Source organism: Balaenoptera acutorostrata, chromosome 12, assembly GCF_949987535.1.
Source record: "Balaenoptera acutorostrata chromosome 12, mBalAcu1.1, whole genome shotgun sequence".
Taxonomy (NCBI): Eukaryota; Metazoa; Chordata; class Mammalia; order Artiodactyla; family Balaenopteridae; genus Balaenoptera; species Balaenoptera acutorostrata.
In genome coordinates, this window is record NC_080075.1 from 44,740,872 (window position 1) to 44,753,545 (window position 12,674).

At 35.2% G+C, this 12,674-nt stretch overlaps 1 protein-coding gene across 2 annotated transcripts in view; it reads right to left on the reverse strand.

The window, feature by feature from the left end:
* VRK2 (VRK serine/threonine kinase 2) overlaps positions 1 to 12,674 on the reverse strand; it is an 89,586-nt gene that overhangs the window by 48,317 nt on the left and 28,595 nt on the right. For both annotated transcript variants that reach the window (XM_007189688.2, XM_007189689.3), the window contains exons 3-7: positions 7,765 to 7,814; positions 7,009 to 7,078; positions 5,296 to 5,383; positions 3,571 to 3,676; positions 2,273 to 2,365 (exon numbers count right to left, since the gene is read on the reverse strand). In XM_007189688.2, coding sequence (XP_007189750.2) covers positions 2,273 to 2,365; positions 3,571 to 3,676; positions 5,296 to 5,383; positions 7,009 to 7,078; positions 7,765 to 7,814 — 407 coding nt within the window. The remainder of the gene's footprint in view (positions 1 to 2,272; positions 2,366 to 3,570; positions 3,677 to 5,295; positions 5,384 to 7,008; positions 7,079 to 7,764; positions 7,815 to 12,674) is intronic.

Below are 12,674 nucleotides of genomic sequence, written 5' to 3' on the forward strand. Positions count from 1 at the left end.
ACCACAATGAGACAACACCTCACACCTGTTAGAATGGCTATTAGAGATAACAAGTGTTGGTGAGGGTATGGGAGAAAAGGGAGCCCTTGTACGCTGTTGGTGGGAATGTAAATTGGTACAGTCATTATGGAAAACTGTATGGAGGTTCCTCAAAAAAAAACACAAAACATTAAAAATTGAACTACCATATGATCCAGCAATCCACTTCTGGGTATATATCTAAAGGAAAAGAAATCATTACCTTGAGGAGATATCTGAATTCCCATGTTACTGCAGCATTATTAAAAATAGCCAAGATACATACATGACCTTAGTGTCTGCTGATGGATAAATGGACAAAGAAAATGTGGTATATATATGCCATGGAGTATTATTCAGTCATAAAAAAGAAAGAAATATGCCAATTGCAACAACATGGGTGAACCTAGAGGACATTATGCTAGAGGATATTATGCTAAGTGAAATAAACCAAGGCACACTGAAAGACAAATACTGTATGATCTCAGTTATATGTGGCATATACAAAAGTGAAACTTATAAATCAGAGTATAGACCAGTGGTACCAGGGGCTGGGGTGTGGAAGAAATGGGGAGATGCTGGTCAAAGGGTACAAACTTTTAGTTAGAAGAAGAGTAAGCTCTGGGGAGCTAATGCCCAACATGGTGACTATAGTTAATAATGCTGTAAACTTCAAATTTGCTAAGAGTAGGTCTTAAGTGTTCTCACCACAAAACAAAACAGAAGGTAACTATGTGACGTGATCAATGTGTTAACTTGATTAATCACTTCACAATATACATGTATAATAAATCACCACTTTGTATACCTTAAGTAAATCATGTTGTACAACCTAAACATATGCAAATTTTGTCAACTAAACCTCAATAAAGCTGGGGAAGAAAGCAAGATGAAAAAAATTATTAATTAGAATTAAGTTAAATTTAAAATTCAGTTCTTTGGTCATACTAGTCTCATTATTTAAGACTATTTTTTAGAGCAGTTTCAAATTCAATTTTACTAAATGTAGAGCAATTTAGGTAAAACTGAGTGGAAGGTACAGCAAGTTCTCATACACCACTCTCCCCTCCTCCCAAATATAGCCTTGCACACTATCAACATCCCACACCACAGTATTACATCCGTTACAACGGATGAACCTACACCGATACGTCACTATCACCAAAAGTCTACAGTTTACGTTAGGGTCCACTTGTGGTGTTGAATATTCTATGGCTTTTGACAAATGTATAATGACATGTATTCACAATTGTTTCACTTCCCTCAAAGTCCTCTGTACTCCGCCAATTCATCCCTCCCTTCTCTCTAACTCTTGGCAATCACTGATGTTTTTAGCACCTTCGTATTTTTGCCTGTTCCAAAAGTTATTTAATTGGAATTATACAGATTTTCAGTTAGTAATATGCATGTAGCTTCCTTCATGTCTTTTCATGTCTTAACTGCTCATTTCTTTTTAATGTGGAGTACTACTGCATTGTCCAGATGAACCACAGTTTATTTAACTATTAAAGGACATCTTTATTCAAGTTTTGGCAACTATGAATAAAGCTGCTATAAACATCTGTGTGTAGGTATTTCTGTGGATATAAGTTTTCAACTCCTTTGGGTAAATACCAAGGAATTTAACTGCCGGATCATACGTTACAGTATGTTCAGTTTTGTAAGAAACTGCCAAACTGTCTTCCACAGTGGCCATACCACCAGCAGTGAATGAGAGTTCCTGTTGTTCCACATCTTCACCAGCATTTGGTATTGTACTACCCACATTGCCAGTGCTTAACAGCCACATGTGGCTAATGGCTCCCATACTGGACAGTAACATACAGGATATTTCCATCATCACAAAAAGTTGTATCGGCAATGCTGCTCTGTTTAAAACTTAATTGTTTATACAGTGGAAGAAGAACTAAGGGGACAGCCTTTTTTTTTTTTTCTCTGCATAAATCCATCCCTTCTCTCATTGCATTTTGATGGTTTTTGTTTATATTTGCTCAGAAGTTCAAATCCCTGCTCAGCCACTATATGTCCATTAATAAAATTATTTACCCCCCCGCCCCCAGTCTCAGCTTCCTCATCCTAATCGCTTATCAGTTTAGTGCATTAAATTAGATAAGCAAGATAGGATAAATTACAACACTCATCATGTTAAGTCCTCATTTGCAAACTCTTGCCTGTTAGGAGTTTGTTTTTTGAATGTCTCAGTATGATACTTTGAGGATCCTTACGGAAGGCAAAAGCTTAATACTGTATTTACCTGATGTGGATTTCTGTAACCCAAAAGTAGATTCGCTGCTTTTATATCAGCATGAACATATTCATTTTCATGTATATATTCCAGTACATCCAACTGTGAAAAGAAATATATAAGGTTATACTGATGCCCATTTAGAACTCCTGATCAACCTGAACATTCTGAATAGAGAATAACATGTATTTTTTTTCACATTAACAATGACAAAATGATGTATTTCACAATTATGCATTTATCTATTCTAAAATTATCACATGTGCTGGTCGCTCATCCTGGGAAAAAGGTGAATAAAAGGATCCTCAAATATCAAGTGTTTCAAAGGCACCTCTGATGGGGAGGAAGCCAAGACTCAACAATGCCTATGCTCCTGACAGCACGGTGCCCAAATCACACTGTGCAAAGAGGAAAAACATGATAAAATCAGAGACCTAAAGTGAAATAATCATGGCTCCCACTCAACAATCCCTTGCCCAAGCAATAATTATAAATAAGCTTTTGGGGCTCCCAGAATAAAATCCCACGTCCATGATCACAGAGAAAGGCATTCTCCCTCTGTAGAGTAACAGAAAACACCTATGCTTCATCTCTGAAACCCTTGAGGCTTGCATGTTACCTACGCCTAGTGCTCAATAAACATTTGTTGGCTGCCTAGAGGATGGATGGGAAAATTAATGAATTCTGTTTGCCACATCCCAACCTGGCATGAGTAGTCGCATTCTATCTAAAGTGGAAAAAATAAAATGGAGCTTTAGGCAAACCAAACACAAACAAGATAAGACGAATACGTGGTATAAACAAAATGTGTGCATGGGTGCTATTAAGATTTCATTGCTTCTTATTTGGCAAAGTATATATTATTCATTGCCACACTAATTACTGCCACCATCCCAAACTCATAATAAAAACTTTATAGCACCCCCTTACCACCACATGTGTAGTATGGAAAATAATATATTTTGCCATACTTTGCATTGTTATAAATATAACTGACAAAAGAGAGGTTATTCTTATAGCAATGCAAGCTTGTTCTGATATGTAAAACAAAGCTGTGAGAAAAAAAAAAAAATCAGACTGTAGAACCAAAGCCTAATTGAGTTTGTAGTGCCAAACACAGCACATTCTGTCACTTACAGAGCCCACTGTTATCAATTTCACCAAAATAGTATCTACGCTCAATAACTGACATTTCTAGGGCAATAATCCTTCATTCTCTGATAATTCCACAAAGGGCAACAATTTGTATGTTGTAACAAGTAAATAATCTGAAAATGGAGCATGGGAAATAAGTCATTCTTTCTTACCATTCGGATACCTAGCTGCAGGACAGTTGACTTTTTAAAAGTACCATTCTGGTCTGAGATCTTCTGCAAATCTATTCCCAGTCTTTCCATTACCATAAATCTGTAACTATAAGAAGGAGAAGTCAAAAGGAGATGTTAAAATAGCAAAGCTGAAACTGTCTATTTATGAATTTGAAACAATGGAAAAATACCCCCACCTTAACAATAAAGAATGATGCAATCTGAACCATTAGAGAATGAATGTACGTTAATAATCTTGCCGTTCTTTTGCAGAAACACACTAAGTATTTACTTTGCAGTTAGTTTTTGAGTAGAAGAGCACGCTGTGCTGAACCACTCACACTGTCTCAGAACATGAAAAGAGAAGTCTTTCTAAATTAGTCTTGAACTTAATTCATTTTGACTCCATCACCTTCTTGCCATATGGCCTTGAGCAATTATTTTTCCATACAGAAGATTTTATTTATGTTTGTTTCTTGACCTTATAAAATCATATTTACTTTATCTATACATTTATAAACATGTGTTTTTCTAAATGTACATCTTCCTTTTCTTTTCTGTTTGGGACCTCCCCCCCCCCCTTCTTCCCTTCACTTACATACCCATATCAGCCCCTATTCTATATCTATGTATACACACACACAAACACATATAGGAATTTTTGTATTTTTTTGACAAAAATGCAATCTAATTATATGAACTTTTCTGCATCATACTTTTTTCAATAATATCTCATTGAAATCCTTCCAAATCAACTGGTAGAGCTCTAATTGATTCCTTTAACGGGCTGCATAGTATTACATGATATAGATGTACCATGGTTTACTCAGCCATTCACCCCCCTATAGGTAGCCCTTTACTTTGTTTCAAGATTACTGTTTGTTCATTTTTTTTTAATTTATAGCATTTAAAGACCATTTAGGCAAAGCACTGACCTCTGAGCCTATTTCTCACCTAGGAAAAGAAATATTATCACCTATCTTAAAAGGCTAATGAAAGAACAAAATGGGTACCTAACAAATGACATTTTTTTTTTAAATCACTACTAATTATTTATATGTGATGACTAGCCATGTTTGGTGAGTTTAAAAATATTTCTACAAATTTTTGGTTGTGCCTCTCCTCAAGAGATGGAGCTTAATTAGATCTCCTCTCTTGAATATGGGGTAGACTTAATGACTTGCTTCTAGCAAAGAGAATACAATAGAAATGATGGGCTATCATGTCTAAAATTAGATTATAAAAGGACTGTGACTTTCTTTTTGGATGCATGCTCTTGTGTGTGCTCTTTCTCCTTCTCTCTCTCTTTCAATTACAGCAAGCCAGCTGCCATGCCTTTATGACACTCAGGCACCCTCTGGAGAGACCCACATGGTGAGGAAGTGAGGCCTGCCAACAATCACGTGAGAGAATTTAAAAGCTGATGCTCTTAGGCCTGACAATAGCCACATGAGTGATCTTGAAAGCAGATCCTTCCCCAGTCGAGCCTTGAGAAGACTACAGCCCAAAAGACATCTGACTACATCCTCACAAGAAGTCCTGAGCAAGAAGCATCTAGGGAAGCCATTTATACATAGATAACTGACCCACAGAAACTAAGGTAATATTAGTTTGTCATTATAAGCCACCACATTTTAGGTCATTAGTTATACAGCAACAAATAACTAATAGACCACATGAGAAACAGTTATAGGACAATATTTGATTATAATAATTCCATTTTACCTTTTTCCCTTGAATTCAGTAATACCAGATCCATAAAACTGAGGAATTCCTAAATAATCAAGCTGTTTGAGTTCTATCCATTTTTTGACTGCAAAGACAAATTTCACAGGAAAAAAGGTATACTTTTTTAGAAAGATATTTCTTACTTTTGCGTAGATGCTTAAACTTATTTAGCTAACTTAAATAGAAATTAGACCTTCCTAAAAACATTTTTTAAAAATCAAATATATCTAGCTAATAGTTGCAAATTCTATTTATCACTATAATTAACATAAAAACATACACAAATTGCTAACATTTTAAAATTTTAAATCAGTTATAACCAAAACAAAAATAGTCATAGTCACTCTACTCAATACTCTGTAATGACCTATATGGGAAAAGAATCTAAAAAAGAGTGGATATATATATAATATATATATGTATATATGTATAAATGATTCACTTTGCTGTATAGCAGAAACTAACACAACATTGTAAATCCACTATACTCCAAAAAAAATTTTTTTTAATATAAAAAATAAAATATGCAATAAAAAACAAAAACAAAAATAGCATAGTCATAAAATGCATTGATATCATTTACACAAATGTTTCTATCCATTAAAAAAATTCATTCCCTTATATGTTTGTTACATTTTTAAATATAAAATATGTTAACCACCAAAGGATCAGTAGAAAGACAGCTTTTTCTTCTGTATTACTAAAAGTCTAAAGCCACAGTAGTCAAAATAAATAAATAAATAAATAAAAATCGGGCAGAAAAATCATCTTACTCTGAAACTGTTGTACTGAAACTGTTTTGATTAAATTTTGTTTAAAAAAATCAAATCCACTTAAATAATCAGGCAGCTTATTTAATTTTTCATTTTTCTACCATATATGCTTAATGTTTAAGACAGCTCTACTGATAAACAATGAAGTTTAATGGATTCTGTTTGTCACTCTGACATAGTTTAAGCAGTTAGTAAAGACTACACTCTTAATGTTCAGAAGGTTTCATTAAAGAAAACAAAGTTAATTATTGAGGTTAGACTCATCATTCTCTTTCCTAAACATGGTGTAAAGGACCTTAATTATACTCATATCAATTTCCTTTAAGCTTTACTAGTCCATCTATATCATATAGTATTTATAACATGCTTTTTTTCTTCTTAGCTCTGCTCATATTTATTTCATATTCCAATCCTCTAACTGGTAGTTCTTACATCTGATATCCAGCTCCAATTAATTACTCAACATACAAATATTTAACATTTTTAACTTATTTTCTAAATCATCTTAATGTTTAATCATTTCCATACACTATGCCCTAATCTATTCTATGGTCATTCCTATTGTTTATAATCTACGGCCCATTTTATTGTCTTTTCCTTATATCCTTCTTATCCAAATGGTTTTTTGTGAAAGAAACAATTTCATTTTACTATCTTTTATACCTAGAGAACTCTTGGTAGCTTAGATCAACAATCCAACATTTTATGTAAAGTAATAGAAATAACTTTGACTTGAAATATATAACCAATTATGTATATAATATCAAGATTTGTATACCATCTGTCTTGTTTTTATATAACAGTTAACTGCATCATTTTACAATAAAAATTCCTAATTGAAAAGAATTTTCCATAAGGCCAGAAAAAGACAAAAATATTAACACCCACTTTAGCAAACATATATATGGAAGTAGCTTACTTTGCTAATTTTACTTACTACAGTCTTTTTTTGCCACTCTTTGATAAAATTTAAGCTCTGAAAATAATGGGCCATTTTCTTGATATTCCTATAAAAGAAAAGAACAGTTAATTTTATTAGAAAAAAATTTTAAAGATGGAATTGGTATTTCAACTGTGAAAATATGAGTATACATATGTAATATATAATAGTACTTGAATCACAAAAATCTCAGAAAAGCGCTAAATAAACAAAGAATCTCATTTTTAGCATTTTGTAATGCTATCTCTATACAGTCTTAGACATGAAAGTAGTCTTCTTATGGAAAGAACTTACTAAAAACACTGAGAACTGTACACGTACACAGACACTCAGTGTGTACTAACATGTATAACAGGGTGGATACACTGCAAACTACCCTGATGGTTCATTCATACATGAACCTTTACTGACTGTCTACAATATTTTGTTCATAATACTAGCCACAGGGGATACAAACAAAAATAAAACCTCATTCCTGCCTTTAAGGACTTTATCATCTAGAGCAGAGAGGAAAAGAAAGGGAGAAGATAGAGAGCTAGATAAGATACAAGGATGATGAATGTCAATGCAGAAGAACAAAATTCTCCAGTCTTTACATTTTAATAATGTGAAAATATATCATAATATTAGATGTATTGTTAATTAAAATTATGAAAACTAAGGTGAGAAACATTTTTACAAAAATGAAATGAATAAAGCAGAAAATAAAAATGTCAAATACATGTAAAACACAAATTTAAGAGCAATACTTACCACTTTTATTACATGTCTTGCATCTTTATCTGGGTTATTTATGGGGAAAGCTGCAGAACAAAAGACAGTGAGGAAAACAATAGTTGTTCCCAATTACTGAATGCCTACTATACCCCAGACACTGGACTAAGAACCTCTTATGGTAGGTATCACCTCCATTTTATACAAGATGCTTCTAAGGTTTAACAAGTTGAATAATTTGCTCACTAAGTAGCAGCAGATTGGGGACTGAAACTCAAATCTGACACCACAGCCCACACTCTTCACCATAAACCATACTCAAATATTCAAACATGGAAACCCATAGATTGTATCAATCACATAGATCCAAATGTAGGGGAACCTATTTTCTAGATATATATAGCATTAAACCCAATAGATGATATATAGTATAATCCATTGATTGAATTTTGCTAAATTAAAATCTATGATAATTCAGAAGTAAACATTGATTCATTTTAAGTAGAAAGTTCAAAACAACTTCTATTTGGCAAAATTCTAAAATAAATCAAGTTAGAAAGAGAATAAAGTCTTTAAAAAATCATCTCCTGAGCCTAGCAATCAACTACTCCTAAATTAAAGAGTACGTGTCTCATAACATAAGCTCATTTCAATTTCAAGTTATCTTACTTCATTTTATTACTTACCATTTGCATTTTAGATACAGTAATCCAACTTATGAAAATTCCACTGTTCAAATTCTTAAATCAAATCAATCATTTCATCTACATTATCTAAATTATTAAAAGATTACTTTTTATTCAAATCTTGATAAGAGAAGTTGACATGTATATTTATTCATATTGTGAAGGTCTAGAATGTTGTCATTCAACTATTTACTCTTCATTCATTTATTCCTTTATTCATTCAACTAACCAATATTTATTTATCAAGAGGCTAGAACAGGCAAGGCACTGTGTTAAGTGTTTGTCAGGATGATGTTTAAAGGAAAGTGAAAGGATTCCCCCCATCCCCCCAGCAAAGTCAGTCACCACGTCCTGTCCACCACAAACCGTGGGGTGTTGCTCCAGGACCTTGATTCAGACACGTATGCTCCCCCATCCATTAAACACTAACGTCTCTGTCACTAACTCCGAGCTCTATCTTCAGTCTTGAAGCTGGGAAAGTAGAGGCCTTGTAGGCCAGTGCGGTGCAGCTCAACAACCATGAAAGAAATAAAGATCTGTGACAGGCTACTTAATCTTCAGTGGAATATGCAGATAGAATTGCTGAATTTGGCATGCAGATACCTTTGAGAGCAGTTTGTACCAATTAGCATATTGGAAATGAAAGAAAACAGTGTGTTCCTCCCTTTGCTATTGTAGAAGACATATGAAGTCCCTTATAACCAAAGAGTCATAACTATGAAAGAGAAAAGCATCCCTTTGTGTTCCCAAAAACACATGCTATTCCTTTTGGGATAGAGTAGCCAAGCTGAACCCAGAGCCTGCACAACCTGTTCCTCCCCCAGCTTTGAAAGAGCTGATGGAAGCTATCTGGCTGGTCTGAGGAGCCGATGTTGCAGAAACGTCCAGGTGCTTACAGGAAGGATAATCAACAATCAGTGAGAGGCGGAAGCGCACCTTGGCTGCCCAAGGTGCCCACTGCCCCACCGCGGGTAAAGCCCAGGTACAGAATGTCGCCATCCTTTACCCGATTTCATCGAACAAGCCTTCTGACAGGTCTCCCATCCTCTAGCTTTCTCCTGGCTTCAATCCATCTTCTCCAGGATGACCCAGGGGGAACGGAGTCAAGATGACGGAGTAGGAGAACGTGGAGTTTGCATCTCCTCACAAGTACACAAGAATGCATCGGAGCAATTCTCACAGAGCAACTACTGGGCGCTAGTGGGGGACCACTAACACCTAAGGGGATGGGAGGTATCCCTGTATGACCAGGCCAGGGGTCGGGCCTAAGCTCCTGTGATGGGAGCGCCAAGTTCAAGCTGCTGGACTAACAGAGCTTCAGGCCCCAGGGAATATTAATCAGTGTGAGTTCTCCCAGAGGTCCTCATCTCAGCACCAAGACCTGGCACCACCCAACTGCCTGCAAACTTCAGTGCTGGACACCTCAGGCCAAACAACCAGCAAGACAGGAACACAGCCATACTCATCAAAAAAAAAATGAGACGACAAAAAAATATGTTACAGACGAAGGAGCAAGGTAAAAACCTATAAGACAAAATAAATGAAGAGGAAATAGGCATTCTCCCTAAAAAAGAATTCAGAGTAATGATAGTAAAGATGATCCAAAGTCTGGGAAAACGAATGGAGGCATGGATCGAGAAAATACAAGAAATGTTTAACAAGGACCTAGAAGAACTAAAGAACAAACAAACAGTGATGAACAACACAATAACTGAAATGAAAACTACACTAGAAGGAACCAATAGCAGAATAACTGAGGCAGAAGAACAGATAAGTGAGCTGGACGAGAGGATGGTGGAAATATTTGCTAAGGAGCAGAATAAAGATAAACGAATGAAAAGAAATGAGGACTGTCTAAGACACCTTGCTGACTACATTAAACACACCAACATTCAAATTATAGGGGTCCCAGAAGAAGAAGAGAAAGAGAAAGGGTCTGAGAAAATATTTGAAGAGATTATCGTCAAAAACATCCCTAATATGGGAAAGGAAATAGCCATCCAAGTCCAGGAAGCACAGAGAGTCCCATACAGGATGAACCCAAGGAGAAACATGCCAAGATACATATTAATCAAACTAACAAAAATTAAATTCAAAGAAAAAATATTAAAAGCAGCAAGGGAAAAGCAACAAAGAACATACAAGGGAATCCCCATAAGGTTATCAGCTGATTTATCAGCAGAAACTCTGCAGGCCAGGAGGGAGGGGCAGGATATATTTAAAGTGCTAAAAGGGAAACACCTACAACCAAGATTACTCTACCCAGCAAGGATCTCATTCAGGTTGATGGAGAAATCAAAAGCTCTACAGTTAAGCAAAAGCTAGGAGAATTCAGCACCACCAAACTAGCTTTACAGCAAATGCTAAAGGAAATTTTCTAGGCAGGAAACATGAGAGAAGAAAAAGACCTACAAAAACAAATGCAAAACAATTAAGAAAATGGTAATAGGAACATACAAATCAATAACTACCTTAAATGTAAATGGATTAAATTCTCCAACCAAAAGACACAGACTGGCTGAATGGATACAAAAACAAGACCCATATATATGCTGTCTACAAGAGACCCACTTCAGACCTAGGGACACATACAGACTGGAAATGAGGGGATGGAAAAAGATATTCCATGCAAACAGAAATCAAAAGAAAGCTAGAGTAGCAATACTCATATCAGATAAAGTAGACTTTAAAATAAAGACTGTCACAAGAGACAAGGAAGGACACTACACAATGATCCAGGGATCAATCCAAGAAGAAGCTATAATAATTGTAAATATTTATGCACCCAACACAGGAGCTCCTCAATACATAGGAAAGTGCTAACAGCCATAAAAGGGGAAATCAACAGTAACACAATAATAGTGGGGAACTTTAACACCCCACTTACACCAATGGACAGGTCATCCAGACAGAAAACTAATAAGGAAACACAGCTTTAAATGACACAATAGATCAGTTGGACATAATTGACATTTATAGGACATTCCACCCGAAAGCAGCAGAATACACCTTCTTCTCAAGCACACACGGAACACTCTCCAGGACAGATCACTTCTTGGGTCACAAATCAAGCCTCAGTAAATTTAAGAAAATTTAAATCCTATCAAGCATCTTTTCCAACCACAATGCTACAATGCTATGAGATTAGAAATCAATTACAGGAAAAAAAACCTGTAAAAAACACAACCGCATGGAGGCTAGACAATACACTGCTAAATAACCAAAAGATCACTGAAGACATCTAAGAGGAAATCAAAAAATACATAGAAACAAAGGGCAATGAAAACACGACAACCCAAAACCTATGGGATGCAGCAAAAGCAGTTCTAAGAGGGAAGTTTATAACAATACATTCTTACCTCAAGAAACAAGAAAAATCTCAAATAAACAACCTAATCTTACACGTAAGCAACTAGAAAAAGAAGAACAAACAAAACCCAAAGTTAGTAGAGGAAAGAAATCATAAAGATCAGAGCAGAAATAAATGAAATAGAAATGAAGAAAACAATAGCATAAATCAATGAAAATAAAAGCTGGTTCTTTGAGAAGATAAACAAAATTGATAAACCTTTAGCGAGACTCATCAAGAAAAAAAGGGAGAGGACTCAAATCAATGAAGTTAGAAATGAAAAAGGAGAAATTACAACTGACACCGCAGAAATACAAAGCATCCTAAGAGACTACTACAAGCAACTCTATGCCAATAAAATGGACAACCTGGAAGAAATGGACAAATTCTTAGAAAGGTACAAACTTATAAGACTTAAGAAGGAAGAAAAAGAAGAAATAGAAAATATAAACAGACCAATCACAAGTAATGAAATTAAAACTGCAATAAAAAATCTTCCAACAAACAAAAGTCCAGGACCAGATGGCTTCACAGGTGAATGCTATCAAACATTCAGAGAAGAGCTAACAGCCATCCTTCTCAAACTCTTCCAAAAAATTGCAGAGGAAGGAACACTCCCACACAAAATCTAACAACACATTAAAAGGATCATACACCATGATCAAGTGGGATTTATCCCAGAGAGGCAAGGATTCTTCAATATACACAATTAATCAACGTGATACACCATATTAACAAATTAAAGAAAACTATATGATCATCTCAATAGATGCAGAAAAAGCTTTCAACCACATTCAACACCCATTTATGATAAAAACTCTCCAGAAAGTGGGCATAGAGGGAACCTACCTCAACATAATAAAGGCCATATACGACAAACCCACAGCAAACATCATTCTCAATGGTGAAAAACT